Source organism: Herpailurus yagouaroundi, unplaced genomic scaffold (genome assembly GCF_014898765.1).
Source record: "Herpailurus yagouaroundi ecotype Mexico unplaced genomic scaffold, PumYag 191, whole genome shotgun sequence".
Lineage (NCBI taxonomy): Eukaryota > Metazoa > Chordata > Mammalia > Carnivora > Felidae > Herpailurus > Herpailurus yagouaroundi.
Genome location: NW_024412422.1, coordinates 10137434 through 10159374, shown reverse-complemented (window position 1 = coordinate 10159374; position 21941 = coordinate 10137434). Strand labels below are relative to the sequence as shown.

The 21941-nt window shown below is 49.0% G+C and overlaps 1 protein-coding gene across 6 annotated transcripts in view; it reads left to right on the top strand.

The window, feature by feature from the left end:
* RPH3A (rabphilin 3A) overlaps positions 1-21941 on the top strand; it is a 278148-nt gene that overhangs the window by 240152 nt on the left and 16055 nt on the right. For all 6 annotated transcript variants that reach the window (XM_040443834.1, XM_040443835.1, XM_040443833.1 and 3 more), the window contains 10 exons: positions 455-541; positions 1051-1216; positions 4550-4588; positions 4671-4823; positions 9901-9987; positions 11303-11365; positions 12861-13100; positions 15631-15710; positions 19024-19098; positions 20500-20609. In XM_040443834.1, the coding sequence (XP_040299768.1) occupies positions 455-541; positions 1051-1216; positions 4550-4588; positions 4671-4823; positions 9901-9987; positions 11303-11365; positions 12861-13100; positions 15631-15710; positions 19024-19098; positions 20500-20609 (1100 nt within the window). The remainder of the gene's footprint in view (positions 1-454; positions 542-1050; positions 1217-4549; positions 4589-4670; positions 4824-9900; positions 9988-11302; positions 11366-12860; positions 13101-15630; positions 15711-19023; positions 19099-20499; positions 20610-21941) is intronic.

Sequence of the window (21941 nt, the reverse complement as noted above, 5' to 3'; positions counted from 1 at the left end):
AGGAAGGAAGGAAGGAAGGAAGGAAGGAAGGAAGGAAGGAAGGAAGGGAAGGAGAGAGAGAGAGAGACAGAGAGAGAGAAAGAAAAAAAACAAAAGGGAAACAGAGAAAAAATAAGTATGTGGCTTTCCTCTTTAAAAATCATGTCAGTGATCTCCCCCATATGGATGCCAAAAATTCAGACCCCACAAGGACTCTTGGAAAATTCCAGAGAATATACTCATCCAGTGCTGGAGGATGACTCCAGTTCTCATTATTGGAAATCGAAACTCAAATTGGAACTTTAATCCTAGCTGGCCTTGGTCATGAGAGGGAGGTGAGAGATGGGGAGTTCCAGCTCTTTCTATCCACCAAGAGAGAGAGGGGCTCTGTTGCCTCCCAGCCCCTTGGCCCCGATCACTGGCAGCTCGGAGCCTGGCGTATGTGAGTGTGCACTGGGCTATGTTTTGTCCCCAGAACGTCTGCACTAAGTGTGGGGTGGAGACCTCCAATAACCGCCCGCATTCCGTGTGGCTCTGTAAAATCTGCATCGAGCAGAGAGAGGTGAGTGGACCGGTCACCATCCCTATTTGTCCAATCCCCCCCCCTCCTCACTGCCAGCCGGGAAGCAGGGTGGCCATTGAGGGCTGGGGAGCCTGGTTAGGTGTAGGTCTTATGGGATTGGTAACAAGGAACCAGCTCAGCTGTGAACACTGGCAGGACTGTTCAGTGAGTGTTTGAATGAAGTTCTTTTCTCATCTCCCGCTTCTGTGGCTTGACTCTTCCTCGACGTAGGGAGCTCACCGCGTGTAAGAGGTGGCAGGTGCTATGTGACCTTATACTAGTTCATCACCTTTCTGATCCTCAAATTTCCCCATCCAGGAGATGGGTGTACTCAGGCCCTCTCTACGGAGTGTTTGGGGTTGTTGTGTGAATCAAAGAGGAGTTGTGACAGGCTATGTGGTGTGTCAGTGTGCTGAGTGCAGGGAGTAAAGGCAAAAACTGGCACTCATGAAGGCAGGGCTGATAGTGCATGGTTGCCATGTCTTCATCCTCTCCCTGTCCTCCCCCAGGTGTGGAAGCGTTCTGGAGCGTGGTTCTTCAAGGGATTCCCCAAACAGGTCCTCCCACAGCCTATACCTATAAGGAAGACCAAGCCCCAGGAGCCTGTCAGTGAGCCTGCTGTCCCTGAGCAGGTCACTCCTGAGCCCAAGCATGCCGCCCGGGCTCCAACCCGAGGTACAACGAAACAGCTTCTCCTTTCAGGACCACGGACAGGTCTTGGCTAACTGGTCTACCTAGAGGATGTCCTGACATCATGACTGTGTTTCCACCCAGTTGGTGGACAGCCAGCCTCTGGATTTAGGACCCTTATGTCCACTGCACAACTCACCATGAACCTTTGTCAAGAGGGTAGCATAGCAAGCCCGTGTCGAAAACCGTATGGAGTGTCCTCAAAATTTAAAAATAGAACTACCCTATGATTCAGCAGTGGCGCTACTGGGTATTTACCCAAAGAATACAAAAACACTAATTCAAAGGGATACATTCACCCCTGTGTTTATAGTAGCACTATTTACAATAAGCAAGATATGAAAGCAGCCCAAGTGTCCATAGATTGATGATGGATAAAGATGTGAGATACACACACACAGGGATATTACCCAGCCATAAAAAAGAATGAAATCTTTCCATTTGTAACGACATGGACGGAGCTGGAGAGTATAATGCAGAACTAAATAAGTCAGTCAGAGAAAGGCAAATGCCATATGATTTCACTCATATGTGGAGTTTAAGAAACAGAACAAATGAGCAAAGGGAGAGAGAGAGACAGAGAGAGAAACCAAGAAACAGACTCCTAATTATAGAGAACAAACTGATGGTTACCAGAGGAGAGAGGGTGGGGGATGGGTGAAAGAAGCGATGGGGATTAAGGAGAGCATTTGTCATGACGCACAGTGGGTGTTGTATGGAAGTGTTGACTCACTATCGTACACCTAAAACTAATGTGACACTGTATCGTATAGTGTTACACAATAATACTATTGTATAATAGTGGAATTTAAAACGGTTTTTAAAAAGAGGGTAGAACAGGGAAGTCTCCAGCAATGTCAAGCTGCCAAAAGCTTTCGCTGTCATCCCTGATGGAGTGTTTAGAGGTACAACAGAGGTGGGAATTAAAACTAGAAGCTGAGAGACTTCTGTCACCAAAATGCACACTGGAGCCCGAGGGGGATTTGCTGAGAAGGCCTTCCTTGTCCCTGATACTTCTGCTATCAGCCATCAGCATATCTGAAATTGTACTAATTAAAAGTGAAAGTTGAGCAAAAGGGGAATTCATAAAAGAAAATTACCATGACTGTGGATATTATCCCTATTACCCGAGTATTATGATTAATTAGTAAAATGATGATGATAAAAGGGAGAGGCAAAAAAAAAAAAAAAGTTAAAAGAAAAGAAGCCACTGCTATCAAAACATATCATAATTGAGTGAGACCATTAGGTCCGACCAGATGAGGCCCCTGTAATAATTTCAGCTAACACTAAATGATAAAATCTGGTGTGAATGACGGTTCTGGAGTTGAGCGCAGGCAGTGTTTCTGAAAGGAAATTTATAGTTGAAGGTCTCAAAAGTTCAAATGTCCAACTATGCCTCCTGTAAGATGACTTCTCAAGGTGCCCAGGCTCGTGCCTGGCACCCACATGGCATTCACCAGATGTTTTCCTCCTGACATGACATGAGCAATTTCTGCTCCTTGGCAGAGAAATACCAAATTCTCAATATACAGCGCATCCCCGAGGAGCCCCCACACTCACCCCCAAGACTTCCTTCTTCCTGGTTAAGCACTATTCCCTGTAGGCTGAGAAGACTACATGGCATAACTGTCAAGATCTGGGACATCTGAGACCAGGAGGACCTGAATCTCATTTCTCTGCTACTTACCAGCTGCGTGAGCTTGGGCAAGTCGCCTGGCCCTCTGAGACTCTTTCCTCACCTATGAAAAGGGCTGAATAACTCACCGGGTTATTTTGAAGGTTACGTGAGATACTACATGGGAAGTGCTTTGCACGATGTGGCGCTTCGTAAATGTTGGCCAATGTTATATCACGTTAATCACGTAGACACAGACGCATACGCACATAAATAGTATGAATTAGCTTATCACATAAACTCTGGACAAAGCATTAACTCCAAGACTGCGGTCGATGTGACACCCACTCACGTCGCTAGAAAGAAGTAACATCACCAGCGTTGCACAGTGCCACCTAAAAAATTATTGGTAATAACATCCAGTGCTGATGAATGTGGCGGAAATGAATACCCTATAAACCATTGGTAGGACTATAAGTCACCTCCAGCCTACTGGAAAGTATTATGGCAGAATTTATTAAAATTTGAAGTGTATATACCATTTGATCCAGCAATCCCTATCTGGGAATATATTTAACAGCAATAAAAGGACCAATATAGGGGCGCCTGAGTGGCTCAGTCAGTTACGCATCTGAATTTGGCTCAGGTCATGACCTCACTGTTTGTGAGTTCGAGCCCCACGCCCAGCTCTATGCCGACAGCTCTGGGCCTGGAGCCTGCTTCAGATTCTGTGTCTCTTTTTCTCTCTGCCCCTCCCCAGCTTGTGCTCTGTCTCTCTCTCTCAAAAACAAATAAATATTTAAAAAGGTTTAAAGGACCAATATAAAAAGATATATGTGTAAGTATATTTATTGTATCACTTTCTATGTGCCATTTTCTATCGCAGAACCACTGGAGAAACCCAAATGTTCATTAATGGGATTGTCTAATGGATTATGATCTAGCCATACCATGCTATGTTAGGCGTCTTTTAGAATCCAATGATGTAAATGTGTATGATAGATTTTGAATTATGCCCATGATAGGAGCTTACAATATTCTTTTAACAAATATTTACTGAATGCCCAACGAGTTCCAGGCTCTGTTCTGTGCCCTAGGAACACAGTGATAAATGGAACAGACAAAATCCTTGTCCTCGCACAGCTAAAATTCTACTGGGGGAAACAGATACTCGACAGAGAGCATATGCAGATATAATAGAATATCAGTGGTGATGACAGCCAGAGGCAAAATGAAGCGGGTGAGGGGGACAGATGTGGCAGGAGGGTCTGTGTTGGATGGAGTGGCCACAGAAGGGCTGTCTACGGAGACGGTGTTTGGAGAGAAGCGTAGAGAGGGCTCATGGAACGTTTGAGAATGTGATGTGCAAAAGGACTTGAGGTTGGAGCATGCTCGGTGAGCGAGTCCTGGGGAAAATCAAATCAACTGAGCACATTCTAGAACAGTTTGTGTGATCATTGACCGAGGATCCCAGTTTGCTCTTTTGAAAGCCTGTGTGTGCTCACATGTGCGTGTGCATGCCAAGGAAATCATGTGAGATTGTAAACGGGAGCTACACCGCAGGGGAAGAAAGGAGAAGAGGCTTTCAGTTCACTTTTTAAAAGTTCCTAGGGGTGGTGATGGGCCCCTTTGGGTGTTCCTTAAGTGGCAGCTCTCCAGAAACCATAAAACAAGTTCTCTTCATCTCTCTCTCTCTCCAGGTGACACGGAAGACCGGAGGGGCCCAGGTCAGAAGACAGGTAGGTCCTGCCCACCCTGTCTTCTACTTTATCCCATCCCTCTCTTGCCCTTTCTCCATTTAATACATGCTTTTCCCTCCAGGTCCTGACCTGGCCTCTGCCCCCGGGCGAGGAAGCTATGGGCCCCCTGTGCGCAGGGCCTCTGAGGCACGCATGAGCTCATCCAGCCGGGACTCAGAGAGCTGGGACCATGGCCACGGTGGGGCTGCCGCTGACTCCAGCCGGAGCCCAGCTGGTAGGAGACATGGGCAAATCTAGATGGGCTTCCTGGAGGAGGAGAATCAAAAGGAGTTGGGGGGGCGGGGAGGACAATGTTTTAATTCATTTATTCGTTCAGTATCTGTTGAGTATCTACTGTGTGCCACGCTCTGTTCTAGATGCTGGTTCTAGTCTATGGTAGAGGAAAGACAGAGCTCAGAAACAATTCTTACCCTACACATCCATACTTTGGGTTATATCCCTTTCCTGCTCTAACGCCAAATGTAAGGAAAATGTGGGTTTTTTGCCCTCCTCCCTGGAAGCCCTAAGGAAAATGCAACGTACTTTTGAGTACAGTAGGGAAGCTTCCCTCTCACAGACCCACCCAAGTTCTTTCTTCTCTTGGCCGGTGTCCTCTGCTGTCCACGAGGATGGGGTAGGTCAGCACGGTCAGGACGCTTCTCATCTCATTGGGTCCCAGCACCTCCAGCTGCACTCAAAGTGGATTTATTTGGCGAGAGTGCATGATGGTGGGAATCCTTGATTCCTGGACTTGGACTTTTGGACCAGGTCCCAAGTTAGATGGGCTGAATATTTAGGTCCCATGTTGACCTCTGGCTTCTCTTCCTGAATAGTGGGTGTAGAGCTTAGGCCCTTAGTCCCTCTTCTTCTTGGCAGGAGAGCTGGGCACATACCTTGTGCTTAATCCACTGCGCACACCCCCTAGTGAACCTATGGTTCAGATTCACAGAAAAAGAAGAATTTCTCAGGTCTACAACATCATGGAATATTTGTTGAGTGCTTACCATGTGCCAGACATTGTCCCGAGCTCTTCACATACATCATCTCATTTGATCCTTGTCATACCCCCAAATCCTTTTGCGAAGATTCCTATTATTCCCATTTAACAGATGGAGAAACTGGGCGCAGAAAATTGATGTCGTTTGCCCTAAGCCACACAGCTGTCAATTGGTTCAGATGGAAATGAAACCCGTGTCTCTCTGACATTAAAGCCTGGGCTTCTTGTTTTTCCCCTTCCAGAGGTGAAGTTTTTATTGACAATGCTTTTAAAAAAATCTTTTTTAATGGTGGTAAAAAATATACACTAATATTAAATTTGCCGTTTCAAGTACTTCGAAGTATATAGTTCAGGGGCCCCAAGTACATTCCCATTGTCATGCAACCATCACCACTAACCATCTCCAGAATGATTTCATCATCTCAAACAAACCTTGTACCCATTAAACGCTAATTCCCCATTCCGTCTTCCCTCCCAGCCCCTGGAATCCACTGACCACCATGGATCTGCTTATTCTTGACATTTCATATAAATGGAATTACACAGTATGTGGCCTTTTGTGGGTAGACATTTTGTTTATCCATTCATCCGTTGATGGACATTTGGGCTGTTTCCACCTTTTGGCTGTTGTGCATAATGAACATTGGTGTACAAGTATCGATTTGAGTTCCTGCTCTTAATTTTGGGGTGTATATATGTATATATATATATATATATATATATATATATATATACATATATACACGTATAGAAGTGGAATAGATAGATCATATGGTAAATTTATGCTTAAATTTTTTAGGAACCACCATACTGTGTTCTACAGTGGGCTCACCATTTTTACAGTCTTACCAGAAATATACAAGGGTTCCAGTTAATCCACGTCTTCACCAACGCTTATATATACATACATGTGTGTCTGTATATGTAGGATATATACGTGTATATATATATATACGTATATATATATATATATATATATATATATATATATATAGTATGTGTGTGTAACCATCCTAATGCGTGTGAAGCAATATCTCATGTTTTTGATTTGCATTGCCCTGATGATTCGTGACATTGAGCATCTTTGCATGTGCTCATTGGCTGTTCATATATTTTCTTTGGAGAAATGTCTCTTCCAGTCCTTTGCCCACTTTTCATTTGGGATGTTTGTTTTATTATTGTTGACTTACGGGAGTTCTTTATATATTCTGGATATTAATCCCTTGTCAGATCTATGATCCGCAGATATTTTCTCCCATTCTGTGGGTTGCCTTTTCACCCCATTGATAGGGTCCTTTGATGCACAGAAGTTTTTAATTTCGATGAAGTCCAATTTTTCTCATTTTCTTTTGTTCTCTGCGCTTTGCGTGCCATATTCAAACAGTCGCTCCAAAGCCAATGTCGTGACATTTTCCCTGAGTGTGCTCTTTTAAGACTTCTGTGGTTTTAGCTTTAGCTCTTACAGTTAGGTCTTTGATCTATTTTTAGCTAACTTTTGTATATTGAAGACTGCGCTTTTAGCCCGTGTATTATGTTGCCTGTTGAGGGAAAAGGCAGTCACACAGATTCCTGAGCCAGATTTGGATCCCCTGTCCCTCGAGTCAGTGTAATGTCCCTTCGTCTGTGAAACTTGTAGCATCCGCCCTGCTTCACCTTGAGAAGAGTTCATTGCTCCCTCCTCTGAGTCCCCAGAGTTCTGACACACAGCTCTACTCAGTGCTTGTCACCATCTAAAGCGTGTTGTAGCCAGAATCCCTCTCCCTGAAAGAGCAGCAGAAGACAGGCGGTCGGCAGATCCAGGCACCTTAGGTGAGTGTTAAAAACACTGGTTCCTCTGCCGCATTTCAGACCTACGAAATCAGAATTTCTGGGACTGGGATCCAGAAGCTGCACTTCTTAAGCAAACTCTTCATGTGATTTCAGTGAATGCTGAAGTTTGAGAACCATTGTTTGAGAGCCTGAAAAGTCAGATAAAAGAGTTTGGACTTTTTCCCGAGGGTGTCAGGGAGCCGCAGAAGGATCCTGAGCAGAGAAAGGGCCAGTGTCTTGCAATTTTTATATTATCCACACATCTCATAGCTATGGCAATGCAAATCCTACCTAGTGGCACTGAGGTCGGTCAGAGGGGTCTGCTGCTCCAAAACACAGACATGTCTGTGCCACCCTTTTTGTGCCATCGGAGGAAGGGATGGTTGCGACCGTTCCTGATCTGTAGCCCAGCTGCCCTTGCTGTGTAAGAAAAGGTTCCGTCATGCCGGGAGCCCTCAGTGACGAGCCTAAGCCCCAGAGGGGGTCCCACCAGGAGCGCTGAGAACAACTTGCCACTCGGGCCCCAGATCCTTGACAAGAATCAGCTGACCTCCGCATCTTCCATTCAGTAATCCCGATGCCTCCCAGGGCCCCTTTCTCTCCAGATCTGGGACCTGGAGTTAATGCCATGGAATAAAGCAGAGTTATTCTGACTTTGCTTTATGCTACAGAGGTCGCCTGTGCATCGACGACCTCCGTTTGGGTTGGAAAAACCCAAACTCTAAATCCAAAGGCCACCTTCACTGTGAAGCGTCCCCATCCCCCCAGCCAGAGGTCACCCCTCACCTCCGTCCCCCGTGATGTTACTTCTTTACCTGTATGGCCATTTCAGTTCAATGTCAAGTGCACAAATACCAGATCAAAGACTGTGTGGGGTCAGATCCCAGCTCGACCACTTACCAGCTGGGTGTTCCCATTTTACAGATGGGGGCACTGGGCTTTCCTTTATTATCAAACGGAAATGATAATGGTAATCATTCTTATCTCGGGTTGCTCTAAAGGATTAAGTAAACTAAAACCTCAGATCTCAGAACAGAGCCTGACATGCCGTGAGGGCCGGTGTGCATTATTACTCACGGGATTCCGGAGCCGGGTGAACCTGGTCGGAGGTCCTAGCCACTTCCTAGATACGTGACCTTGGGCACACTTAACTTCCCTTTTCTTGACCGCAAATGGGGACCGTAACACTACGCATGGCGTCAAGTTGTGAGGGTTCCCTGAGGCGAGGCTCACGGCCTGGCACATTTGAAGCGCTCAGTGGATGTTCACTGTTATCGCTGTTTTATAAACTCATTATTTCAGTGTCTGCCTCCCTCCTCTGACTGGGCCATCTGCTCCTGGAGGAATTAAAGTGATTTTTGTCCATCAGGATGGGCAGTTCGTAGACAATGAACACTTGTTGAATGAGTGAGTGAATGAATGAAGGAATGAACAAGGACCCAGATGAACAAAAGCACAGTGCTACTACAGGACCCGGGGACAAGACAGAGGGACTGGTCAGCCCCCAGCCAGCGGTGGCAAAGCACCTTCTGTCATTAGCATTCAAGCATCTCTCCAGTGACACAGGGCTGAGTTCAGGAAAGGCGGGATCCAGCCCAGAGAAGTGAGAAAGGACTTTCTTCCAGGAATGTCATGCCTTCTGGATGTCAGGACCTGCTGTGTACATTATCCCATTTGATCCTCCAGTAGCTCTGGAGGAGACAGTAGCACCTCATTGTCTCAGGCAGACTCCGGAGACCAAATGCCTGAGTTCAAATCCTGGCTTTGCCATTAACCCGGCAAGAGATGTTAGCCCTCTGTGCCTAGCTTCCCCATTTGTAAAATGGAGGTAAATCAGCGCCCACCTCATGGGGTATAGAGATTAAACAACCTCTTATATGTGAAGTCCCTGGAACATGGTAAGCATTAAATATATGACAACTCATTATTATCAGTAGGTAGAGCTCAGAGATGCAGAGAGGGTGAATGACCATCCTAAAGTCACACAGCTTATACAAGAAACTGGGATGCAGAGCTAGGCCCATGTGAAGATAGAGACCAGATTCAATAATAATAATAATAATATTCGGTGTTTACTCCGTGCCAAGTGCTGTTCTGAGCACGTTGGCCTGTATCGCGTCACAGCATCTCCACCACAACCCTAAAAAGTAGGTACTCTTATCCCCATTTCGCAGGCGAGGAGACCGAGGCCCAGAGAGGATAGGTCGCTTGTGCAAGGTCACACAGGTGGAGGTGACATCCTTCCCTTTTCAACACCCGTGTCATTGTTGTGACCTGGTTCAGGGCATCTGAGTGTTGCAAAGAGAGAAGGCACCGGAGGGGGAGGAGAGGGTCTGGAGGAGCAGAGAGCATCGGAGCCTGCACTCAGTTCAAAGCCGGAAGGCATTACCTCGTGCCAGCTGACCAGACCCAAGGTTCCTCCCGTGTCCACTGTGTGTGTGTGTGTGTGTGTGTGTGTGTGTGTGTGTGTGACATGACGGGCTGTCTCCTTTCCTTACCCCTGCAGGTTTGCGACGAGCAAACTCAGTCCAGGCCTCCAGACCGGCCCCCGCCTCCGTGCAGAGCCCAGCCCCTCCACAGCCCGGGCAGCCAGGTACCTGCCGCCCCACCCCCACCTGTCACCCAGCTGTGACCCTGGGACCTCCCGTCCTTGCTTGCAGAGCCTGCCGGCTTCGTGCAAAGCCACAGCCACCGCCAAACCCTCAGAATGAGTAATCAATCCTCTGGGCGGGCAGGTGGAGCAGGGGCCGGACAGAAGCAGCCTACCTGCGTGAAGTGCCTCGGCCTCTGCCCCCTTCCCTCCTCGTTGTCGGGTCACTCTCCATCACCGTCCTTACCTCATACATCTGCCTCCTGCTCTCTCATTTCTTCACATCTTTCCTCAAATTGGTTCGCTTGAAAAATGCAACTGAGAGAACTCGCTATCTCCAAACTCCTCTCTCAAGGGAATGTTGGGGACACATGGTTCCCAGAACAGTAGTGTGAGATTCAGGAAAAATTGGTGGCCAAAGAGACGAGTCATATGGGAAAATCTAAACAAATGCGGATTGCATGAAACAATAGGAGCGATGCCTCATTGGTGCTGTTAACATTTTGCTCCATTTTTTAAAATGTTTATTCGTTTCTGAGAGATAGAGACAGAGCGTGATCTTAACTTGATCATCGGCAAAGAAACCTCTTTCCAAATAAGGCCACGTTCCCAGGGACTGGGGGCTAGAACCTCAACATCCTTTGGGGGAATACAATTCAACCCATTGCAGAAGGTAGTTCTAAAAATTAATGTCATGAAAATTAAACGACGCAGTGAGGTTCTCAGTACGCTGGCCTGAGGAAGGTTCTGAGTCCGAGCTCTGTCCCTTTTTTGCTCAGAAGGGAAATTCACAAAAGTTAGAGACAAAGTGGCACCTGAATGAGACATTTCCACAATGGAGTCGGTATTGAAGGGCAGTGGAAACTGACGCGACTGTCTCCCTGTGTGGTTGAATGATCTTTCATGCCCCCTCGGCTCTCCCCCCGCCCCATCCCAGGCTTTGGGAAATGTAGTTGTAAAAATTCTGCTGGACCAGTAATAGCCCTGTAGCAGTGGGGGACTCCGGGTATAAACTTGCCCGTCCCCTCACAAGCAATCCTTACTCCATTCGTCCATCAACCTCATGACAGCCCATGAAACATGACAAGCAGGTACAGGCATCCTCATTGTGTAGACCCAGGAAGGAAGTATTGGGGCTTGAACCCAGGCCTTTCTGACCCCAGAGTCCCCAGTGGGGCCATTCCTGCAGCCCTGGAGGCTCCTTCTCATCGCCTGCTGCCCCCAGGCCTGTGTCCACACCCCCGACATGAGGGGGGAGAGGGAAGAACAGGGAAATCATGCCACCTGTGCTCCACCCCTCTCTCTTTTCCCCATTCAGGGCCTCCAGGAGGCGGCAAAGCCAGCCCTGGGCCAGCAGGACGCTTTCCAGATCACAGACCAGGCAAGTGTTCCCCCTCCTCCCATACCTGTCCAGTGGCCACGCCCTCCCACCTCCTGTGAGAGAGCCCGGGCTGCCAGACCTTCCCCAGCTGTGCCCAGAGACCCATCGGATGAGCTCTAAGGGACCCCCTGATTCCAAAACTCTAGATACTCCTTACCAAGATTAAATAGAAAAGGACAGAGCATACAGTGGTTAAGAGCACGGACTAACCTGAATTCAAATCCTGGCTCCTTCACTTCCCAGCTACGTGACCCTGGGCAAGTCACTTAACTTCCTTCCCTGGGCCTCAATATCCTTATCTCTAAAATGGGAGGGATGCCTGGGTGGCTTAGTGGGTTAAGTGCCCGACTTCAGCTCAGGTCATGATCTCATGGTTCGTGGGTTCGAGCCCCGCATCAGGCTCTGTGCTGACAGCTCAGAGCCTGGAGCCTGCTTCAGATTCTGTGGCTCCCTCTCTCTCTGCCCCTCCCCCCCCACCCTCTGTCTCTTTCCCTCTCGAAAATAAGTAAACAAAAAAATAAAATAAAATGGGAATAATACAAGGATTTACCTCACAGAATTGATGGGAGGATTAGACAAACGAATACGCATAAAACTCTAGCACATGGCCTGGAGTGGATTAAGGTCATGCTAAGTGACCGTGATTCTTGCATATGATGTTATGCATCATCTTCGGTTACCATGGCTACAGCTTAATCATTGCTTCCTAACTCACCAGGTACTGTGTTAAGTAGTATACATGTAGTAGGTTATATATTTTTGTAAGTTCATTTATTTATTTTGAAAGAGAGAGCGTGCATGCCTGAGCAAGGAAGGGGAAGAGAGGGAGAGAGAGAGAGAAGGCTCCATTCTCTCAGTGAAGAGCCCGATGCAGGACATGATCTCACGAGCTGTGAGATCATGACCTGAGCCACCCAGGTGCCCCTATCATGTAGTAGATAAGTTTTAAAATATTAGCCGATACTCTTTGAGTGCCTTCAGTGTCATAATTCCCACTTTACAGACGAGGAAACTGAGGCTCAGAGACTTTAAGTAACTTGCCCCAGGTCATACAGCGGAGATTCAAACCCAGGCTGTCTGGCTGCAGAACCACACCGCTGATCAGTGCCCCCCTGAGGTCTGTTCTGCCCACGTCTGAATCAGCTCCTGGGACTTGTTATGAGACATAGACTCCCGGGCCCCATTGCACTGCCTACTCAGTCTGGGTGGGGCCCAGGAACCTGCATTTTTGCAAGCTTCCCTAGGTGGTTTTGACAAAGGCAACATTCTGAGAATTGGTGAATGACATCATGAGCCCCCCACCCCCCGCCCCATCCCCCTCGACTGGATATGGTGATCCTCCGCGGCCGGGCCGGGGTAGTTCTGGTGCAAGGCTTGCCAAGCTCCCGGTATACAGTAGGCACTCATCACTAACGGTGATGCTGCCACAGTGGCTCAGACACAGACACAGAGGCTCAGCTGCCTCTTTCCTGCCCTCTCCCCATCTCCTCTGCAGAGGTGGCTCCTGGTGAGCCCAGCTACGCAGGGGCCACCGCCCCAGCCCGGGAGGACAGAACAGGGGGAGCTGGGGGCTACTCAGCAGCTGGAGCCAGGGAGGACCGAGGGGGCCACCCACCGGGCCCCTATTCCCAAGCGGCTGCTGCGGCTCCCCAGCCCGCCGTGGCCCCTGCCCGCCAGCCCCCGCCCCTGGAGGACGAGGAGGAAGAAGCCAACAGCTACGATTCGGACGAAGCAAGTAGGTGGCACTTAGGGGAGGAGTGTTTGGGGAAAGTCACTTCGGGGTGTCGTCCCCGGGGACATCAGAATAGCCCCCCCATATGCCAAGCCTAATAAGCTGTATCAATCAAGTTATAAAGATACAAGTTTGTGTTGCTGAATTCAAAAAATGACCTCCGCTTTCTAAAGAGAAGGTGCTGTGTGTTTTTTATTGTGATGAAAAGCATAACATCAAAGTTGCCATGTAAATCACTTTTATATATATATATATATATACACACACACACACACACACATAACTTATGTAAGTCACATATATATATATATATACACATAATTTATTGTCAAGTTAGTTAACATACAGCGTATACAGTGTGCTCTTGGTTTTGAGGGTAGATTCCCATGATTCATCGCTTACGTACGACGCCCAGTGCTCATCCCAACAAGTGCCCTCCTCAGTGCCCATCACCCATTTCCCCCCCTCCCCAGCCCCCCCATCAACCCTCAGTTTGTTCTCCTCATTCGAGTCTCTTATGGTTTGCCTCCCTCTCTGTTTGAAACTTCATTTTTTCATTTAAACCACTTTAAAGAGTACAATTCAACTACATCGACAATGCTCAGATGTTCAGTGTTTGGTGGGTCCATAAGTCAAGCAGAATTATACGACCCAGCATCTCACTTCTACATTTATGTGTGTGTGTGTGTGTGTGTGTGTGTGTGTGTGTGTGTTTTACTAGTTTCCAAAACTCTTTATTGTGTGTCTTCTCGAAGTAATTTTTTAACCGTAATTCAAATATTTCTAGACATTTCCTCTTGCATCCATTCCTTCAGTGATTTATACAATGCCTGCTGTGTCCCTCTCCCACTCAGACCCGAAGTCCTAGGGACACACACACACACACACACACACGCAGTGGCACTTATCCTGGGTGTGTGTGGAGCAGCCGGGGAGAGCTGGGGTGGCCGTTGTGAGCTGGAGGGAGGCGTGGAAGGACACGTGTCTAGATCTAACGTGTTGTGGGGTTGGGGGCGTCCCAGGGGCTCCGAGTCAGGGGGACAGACCGCACCCACTCAGAAGAAGTGGACAAACAGCCGTGATCAGTGGCGTGGCTTGGTCCCCCCGTGTCACCACTCCTTGTTGTAAAATGGGAAGCAAATACTGCCTCCCGCACGGAGCTGAGGGGATGGTAAACTGAGGTACCCCCTGGGAGGAAAAACTGGCAGTCGTTATCATTATATAGTCCTAAACACACAGGAGGAATTATTATTTATGTGGTATGCACATCAGAAGTAATAATAGTCCATACTTGCTTGTTTTATGCCGGGCGCTTTCCTAAGTGTGTTCCGTGCACGTGCTCATTGAGTCTTCCTGCTCGGCCTGGGAGTAGTTGCTTCTACTCTTCCTATTTCGCAGATAGTGAAACTGAGGCTCCGAGGGCTTCAGGGACCTGTCCAACCTCACAGGGCCAGTGAGTGGAGGGGCTGACGGTCGCATTGCTGTAGCAGATCAGCTGGGTGAAATAGATCAGGATGAAATATCAGCTGTCCCCTCTGTCCCCTGTGCTCTGTCATGGGTCTGCAGTCTCGGGAAAGGAGTGTAGGAAGGTCCACCGCCTTGTGAGCGACGAACTGTTTCCTGCCTCGGAAATGCACACTGTGTCCGGCCCGCCTTTCTGCACACTGGCACTTGTGCCTTAAGTGTCTCTTCACTGACCTGCCGAGCCTAGATGATCCCTCCCAGCCTGTATCTGTCCCTCTTACGAGCTGACCCCAGTGATTTATAACAATCCTATACTGTATTTAGCTGTATATACCGCTCACTCACTCATTCACTCATCTTTATAACCAATAAGTACTTATCAAGTACATACTATGTGCCCCAAACTATTCTAGGTGCTAGAGACACCATGGCCAAAAAAAAAAAAAAAAAAGGCAGCCGAGATGGCTAATCTAACGGAACTACCATTCTAGTGGAGAGAAACAGTTAACATACAAATGAGTTCATTTCAAATAGACATAGCACAGCAGGAAGGAAATAAAGGCAATGGCCACGGGGGTGGCTGCTTTAGATGGAGTGGTCAGCGAGGGCTTCCCTGAGGAGGTGACGTTTAAGCCGAGATGTGGATGATGAGAAGATGGCAGCCACGTGAGGATCTAGAGGGAGAGTATTCCAAGCAGAGGTAACGGCAAATGCCCAGATTCATTTATTCCTTTAGCAAGTAAGTGAGCAACGACTGTGCTTCCTGCACTGTGCCCAGTGGGGGCCCAGCAGTGGACAGTCACAGCCCTTGCCCTCGTGGGGCTCTCAATCTAGCAGGATGGGAAGTCGTTAACTTGACAATTGCACACCCGATTCACTGATCACAGGTGTGCTGAGGGCTCCAAAGTAGAGGAGGGCCTACCAGGATGGCGAGTCCAGAGCAGGGACCGAGTCTTCCTCTCTGTAGGCTCAATGCCTGGACCGGACTGGGCACTTAGTAAGTGCTCAGGAAATGTTTGTTGAGTGACTGAATGAATGTTCTCTCGGTTCCTGCCTCTGCCCCCTTCAGCCACCCTGGGTGCCCTGGAGTTCAGTCTTCTCTACGACCAGGACAACAGCTCCCTGCACTGCACCATCATAAAAGCCAAGGTAGGTGAGAGGCCCAGCTGGGGACCGCTTAGGATGCCCTGGCATTTCTAGGGGACTCGGGGTTGGCGTGGGTTACCAGGCCTGTTGATCTGTGACCGTGACGGTAATGAGAAGGGGGCAGGAATTAACCGTGGCCACTTCCTTTGGAGGACTTTCTTCAGGGGTGGTCTCGGGTCGGGGGGGAGGGGCTCACTGATCTGTAGCTCCCGGGAGCAGAGGCAGCCGGGCTTCAAGGGCAGAACTGGAATCTGCCCAAGAGGCGCCGCCTGGGGAAGCGGTGACAGCCTGACCTGACAGCTGACATGCCCACCGAGGGCTCCTTCTGTTGATGTGACTGTCGGGCTGGAGCAGCGGCTGGAGTGGGGGCGGGGGAACCATTGTTGCAGATGCGAGAACATCTCCCTGCTGCGGGCCCCCGGGGGAGTGAGCGGACTCAACTCCAGACCCCGAGGAAAGCTGGATGATGCCAGTGCAGATCCCAGAAAGTAACTGACCAGAGCTCCCCCCACTGCAAGCCTGGTCCACGTGGAAGAACAAACGAGAAACAAGGCTCAGGAAGCAGACTGCCGGGTTCAAATACCAGCTCCATTGCTTCCTGGCTGTGTGATTTGGGGAAAGTTACTTCACCTCTCTGTGCCTCAGTGTGCCATTTGTAAATAGGGAATAATAATGTGCCTCTCCTGTAAGGATGACTGAGTACTTTTTTTTTATTCTGAGAAAGAGAGTGTGTGAGTGGGGGGGACAGGGAGGGGGAGGGAGAATCCGAAGCAGGCTCCACGCTGTCAGCGCAGAGCCCGATGCAGGGCTTGATGTCACGAATCGTGAGATCATAAGCTGAGCCGAAGTCAAAAGCCAGACGCCCAACCGACTGAGCCAGCGAGGTGTCCCAAGGATGACTGGATATTAAGAGGAAGGTGGCCACATATTCCCGTCTGCCCAGGACAGTCCCTGGCCACGCCTGTGAGGCTGTAATGATTAAAAGCCCCCCTTTTCACTTGCCTAACGCCCCAGTTTGGGATATAAACGAGGCTCAGCAGTGCCTGGCACCACTCCTGGGTCAACACACCCAGGTCACGTCTTCGGAAGAGGCATTGAGCGTGTATTTTGTATCCGTCACCGTAGCAAGCACGTGCTTGCACCCACCCCCGGCCTCCAGTAGCACCGTGAGGTAAGCACATTCATGATCTCATTATATCTTCCTGGGAACCTCCGAGGTGGGGATCATTATTAGCCCCATTGTACAGATGGGGAAACTGAGTCCTAGAAAGGTTAAAGCCTGAGGTCACCCGGCAGGTAGGGATAGAGCTGGATTTGAGTCTGGCTCAATGCCCAGGCATTCAGTCCCCTCTTTCAGCTCCAGAAATGGGGAATGCCACAGCATGCCAGCCCCCTGGAGACAGGGCCACAGAAAACTCACACGCTCTCGGGCCGGGCTGGTAACGGGGGTGAGGAAGGTGCGTGAGATGTTCGGCTGTGATGGTGACTGTGGTCAACTGGACTGAGCAGGCCCCAAACAGAGACGTTCAAATTCAGAGTTTAAAGGCACAGCGTCTGCCAGTTTGCAACGTTGGAACCCCAATAGTCATTCCAGAAACGTCTGCTAAATACCTCCTCTGTACCAGGCACTGTCCCGAATGCTGGCGATCCCAGAGTGAACAAGGGCTGGCCCTGCTTTGGGGTTCACTTTGGGGAAACAGCCAAGAAACTGTGGCCGTAGCATTTCCTGAGGATCACACACCCTCCGGGGCTTTCCACAGATTACTTTGTTCCCCTTCACCTTCACAGCAACCTGTGAGGAAGGGTCTATCATCATCATCCCCATTTTATAGACGGACACACTAAGGCACAGAGGGATTAGGGACCTGCCCAGATCACATAGCCAGGAAGTGACAGAGCTGGGATTTGAACCAGTGTAGTCCAGCTCAGGAGCCTGCGTTCTTACCCACGATGCTGCTCTGCGAGCTCTCCCCCTTGCACCCCGCTTTGTGGCACCGTCTCCACATTGTCCGCACTCGCTAGTGCGGGCCCAGAGCTCGCCCTTCATGGGAGAGGTCTTCATCCCCTAAGAACGTGAACAGATAGGGAAACAGGTGCACAAAGATGCGTGACTTTGGGATTAGGGCTGTGAGAAGGGACAGTGGGAGCCCAGAGGAGGGACGTCTGCCCAGCCCGGGCCTAGGAAGTTGACAGAATGTGTCTGGGCCCCGGGAATTTGGGGTTGCTCATATAAACAAGCCCAGTGTAATCCCTGCCCCAAACTCCCTTCCCCCACAGTGTCTCCCTTGAGCCTCATTCCAGCCCTGTGAGGGGGGCCAGGCAGACATTGTGATCCGCCTTTTATGGGTGAAGAAACTGAGGTCTCAGAAATGAGTACAGGGGCCAGAACTCAAGCTCTCTTTCCCCAGCTTCTCCACTTCTCCCATCTTCCCTGTTCTGGAACATCGCCTCCCATCTCAGAAATAACAGTCCAGCCTTGGGGCGCCCGGGTGACTCAGTCAGTTGAGCGTCCGACTTCGGCTCAGGTCATGATCTCGCGGATTGTGAGTTCGAGCCCCGCCTTGGGCTCTGTGCTGACAGCTCAGAGCCTGGAGCCTGCTTCGGATTGATTGTGTGTCTCCTTCTCTCTCTGCCCCGCCCATGTTCATTCTCTGTCTCTCAGTAATAAATAAACATTAAGAAAAAAAACTTTTTTAAAAAAAAGAAGAAGAGGGGCGCCTGGGTGGCGCAGTCGGTTAAGCGTCCGACTTCAGCCAGGTCACGATCTCGCGGTCCGTGAGTTCGAGCCCCGCGTCGGGCTCTGGGCTGATGGCTCAGAGCCTGGAGCCTGTTTCCGATTCTGTGTCTCCCTCTCTCTCTGCCCCTCCCCCGTTCATGCTCTGTCTCTCTCTGTCCCAAAAATAAATAAACGTTGAAAAAAAAGAAGAAGAAATAACAGTCCAGCCTTAACGCAGCAGTTACCGTGGGCCAGGCTCTGTGCCTAGCACTTTACAGGTATAACTGTGTTGAAGTCCTACCGCTCCGTGAAGCAGATACTGTCATCCCATTTGACGGATGCGGAAAATGAGGCTCAGGGAGGCTGAGGAACTTGCCCAAACTCACACAGCTGGGAAGGCGTCACACGTGACCAGGCTTCAAATCCTGTCTGCCTGATTCCGGCGTTCTTTCCAAGAGACTTCCCTTCTCTCTCTTTGGAAGAGGAAGCACACGGGTGGACCGATGGGCAGGACAGATGTCAGGGGCTGTGTCCATTGCCTATGACGGTTGAGTGCCAGGCCCTCCCGAGGCCCTCATGCTGTTGCCTGTTCTCTTGCAGGGACTGAAGCCCATGGATTCCAACGGCTTGGCTGATCCTTACGTTAAGCTGCATCTCCTGCCGGGAGCCAGCAAGGTACCATATGGCCCGGGCCTCTCGGCAGGCTGGGCACATGGGCCCTGGCAGGCAGCCAAGGTTCCCAGCCCAGAGCCTAAAATAGCCTTATCTGGCCCCAGCGCCCCTCCTCCCTGAGCGGCAAAGTCCTTGCAAGGGGTAAGGGACAGACAGGAGTCATCCTTCCCCAAGGGGCAGGCGCTCTGCCCATTTCTCCAGCCCAGGAACCTGGGATCCAAGGAGCTGCCGAAGGCCAGGGGGGAGCAGAAGCCCTGATTATGCGATCCACCTGCTCAGATACCTTCAGTGGTATCTGAGCTGACTGTGGCTCACTTCCCCCACTCACTACGTCCCAACCAAAGACTCCTCAGCTCTTAACAGAAATGAATAACTCTCTCCAGGCTGTGGGGCTAAGCATTTGAGACAATGTTCTGTTACTGAGTGAAAGTCAGTGTATCGCGACCTTGCCCTGAAAATGGAGTTAACTCTCCTCCCTTTGGATTGACCCACTCAGAAGACAAGGCTAGAAAGGAAAGGGTGCTTTCTTGAGTTTTGTTTTCTGGTTTGTTGACTTAATTTGATATGGATGTCCTAAAAACAAGGGCGACCGCACACTCGCTTATGTGATCTTGGGAAACTGCCTGTTAAAAATCTCTGCAAATAAGAAATGCCACATCACACAAAAAGAGGACACACGTGCGTGCATTCACATGCATGTTCTCTCTCTTACTCTTTCTTTGTCTGGATCAAGGAGAGTCCCTCACCGGGCCGTGGCCAAACTTTGAAGTGTTTGGCTACTACTCGTTCTGACTCCCCAGTGACATTCGCTTCTCCTTGAGACTCTTTGCTTAGTCCTCAATCCAAACTTGCTTTGCCAAAGCACCCAGTGAGTCATTTACATGTTGTATGAATTAGATTTGTCACCAGGCCACCTCTTCTGGACACAGTGCGTGTTTAGCCTTCTCTCTTAGAACAAAATGAAAACTTTGTCCCTGAAGGAATTCAGTCATGGAGGAAGACAGAAGGAACCATTTCAATATCCCCAGAAATTGTTTCTTTACTGCCTAGAAACGGGGGACTCTTATTTCTGCCTCTCTGGCCTATAAATCATATTTTTTTTTCCTCAGAGGAAGGTGTCTCTGCTTTCTAATCTTAGTGGAAAGTTCAAAGAGAGGGACCAGTGCATGGAGGGAGGGGTGGCCCAATGTCCAGCATTGGTGATGGCTGTAGCCATCACCCTACAGGATGCCCCTCACTCACCAAAAACATGCATTTGGGAGCATCTGAGCCCCTGGATACTCATAAGGGGAGAGGACTCCTACCTCATCCGCCCACCCCCCACCCCCAAATCAACCCAAAGGATAGGGCCGCAGGGCTGGCTCCCCACCGAGGCAGGTGTCTGTCCATCTCTCTGGGCTCTAGTCCAACAAGCTTCGTACAAAAACCCTGCGGAACACCCGGAACCCCGTGTGGAATGAGACACTTGTCTATCACGGCATCACAGACGAGGACATGCAGAGGAAGACGCTCAGGTACCTGGCAGGAGGGTGGGCGGACAGGACACGGAGGCCGGGTAGATGGACACGTCTGTAGCTGCCAGGGGCCACTCTGGAAAATGTGTCTGCTTACTTCTTCCTTTCTTTTCCACTTCTACAAAAACAGTATATTGCTGGTAGAAACTTTTGAAAACAGCGCTAAACAAAACTCTTAACATCTTGGTGTCTGGACATTCGGGGTGTGTGTGTGTGTGTGTGTGTGTGTGTGTGTGTGTGTGTATTTATGCGTATGACCTTGCGTGTGTGTGCAAACAGTTCTTCTAAAATTAAGTGTTTATATGGGGCACCTGGGTGACTCGGCTGAGCGTCCGACTTTGGCTCAGGTCATGGTCTCGTGGTCTATGAGTTTGAGCCCTGCATTGGGCTCTGTGGTGACAGCTCGGAGCCTGGAGCCCGCTTCGGATTCTGTGTCTCCCTCACTCTCTGCCCCTCCCCTGCTCACGCTCTGTCTCTCTCTCTCAGTAATAAATAAACGTTAAAAAAAAAAGTAAAATTAAGTGTTTATAAAAATGGACCATCCTATTAATTAATTAGCCTCTCTTACTTAACAGTATATTGGTGGCATTTTATATTCTTCAGTGTTTTATTAAACTGCATTTGTAATTATAGAAGTCATAAATGAATACACGTTCCTTGTTATAAAAAAAAAAATTACAGAGAAGGCAAAGCTCCTTTTAAATGTTAATCCCCTCTGCCAGCCCGGGTCTGCTTCCTCCCTTTGTGAATGAACACATATTCATACCGCTGTTCAGAACCTATAAAGTATCATGTTGCATAGATCTGGAACTTTCCTTTTTTTCTTAACAATGTATCTTGGCGTTATAGCCAGGAGAAGACATTTAGATCTGCCTCATATTTGACTGCTTCGGAGAGTTGTACAGAACGGCTTATCACACGTTTTTGAAAACGTTTTATAATTTAAATATTACAAAGACACAGAAGAGTGTAGAACGTAATAAAACAAACACCGACAAACTCAATACTCGGTCTTTTAGAAAATCGCACTCTTCCGCTGTATGTGCTGCTTTTTAAATTATTATTATCTTCAAGAAATAAAGCGCCACAGAAGCAGGTTGAAGCTTTTCTTCTATACCCTTTCTTTCTCTTCCTTCCCTCGCAGGGCTAAACACCATACTGAATTTTATGGATATCGTTCCCCAGCATGCCTTAGGCCTTAGCTGCATAACTAGTATCTATACACCGTGGTGGTATTATCTGGCATGTTTTTAAATTTTATGTAAATGTTTGCCAGTTTATTCAGCCATCGCTCTGTGGACGGACATTTAGGTTGTTTCCAGCCTCTATTAC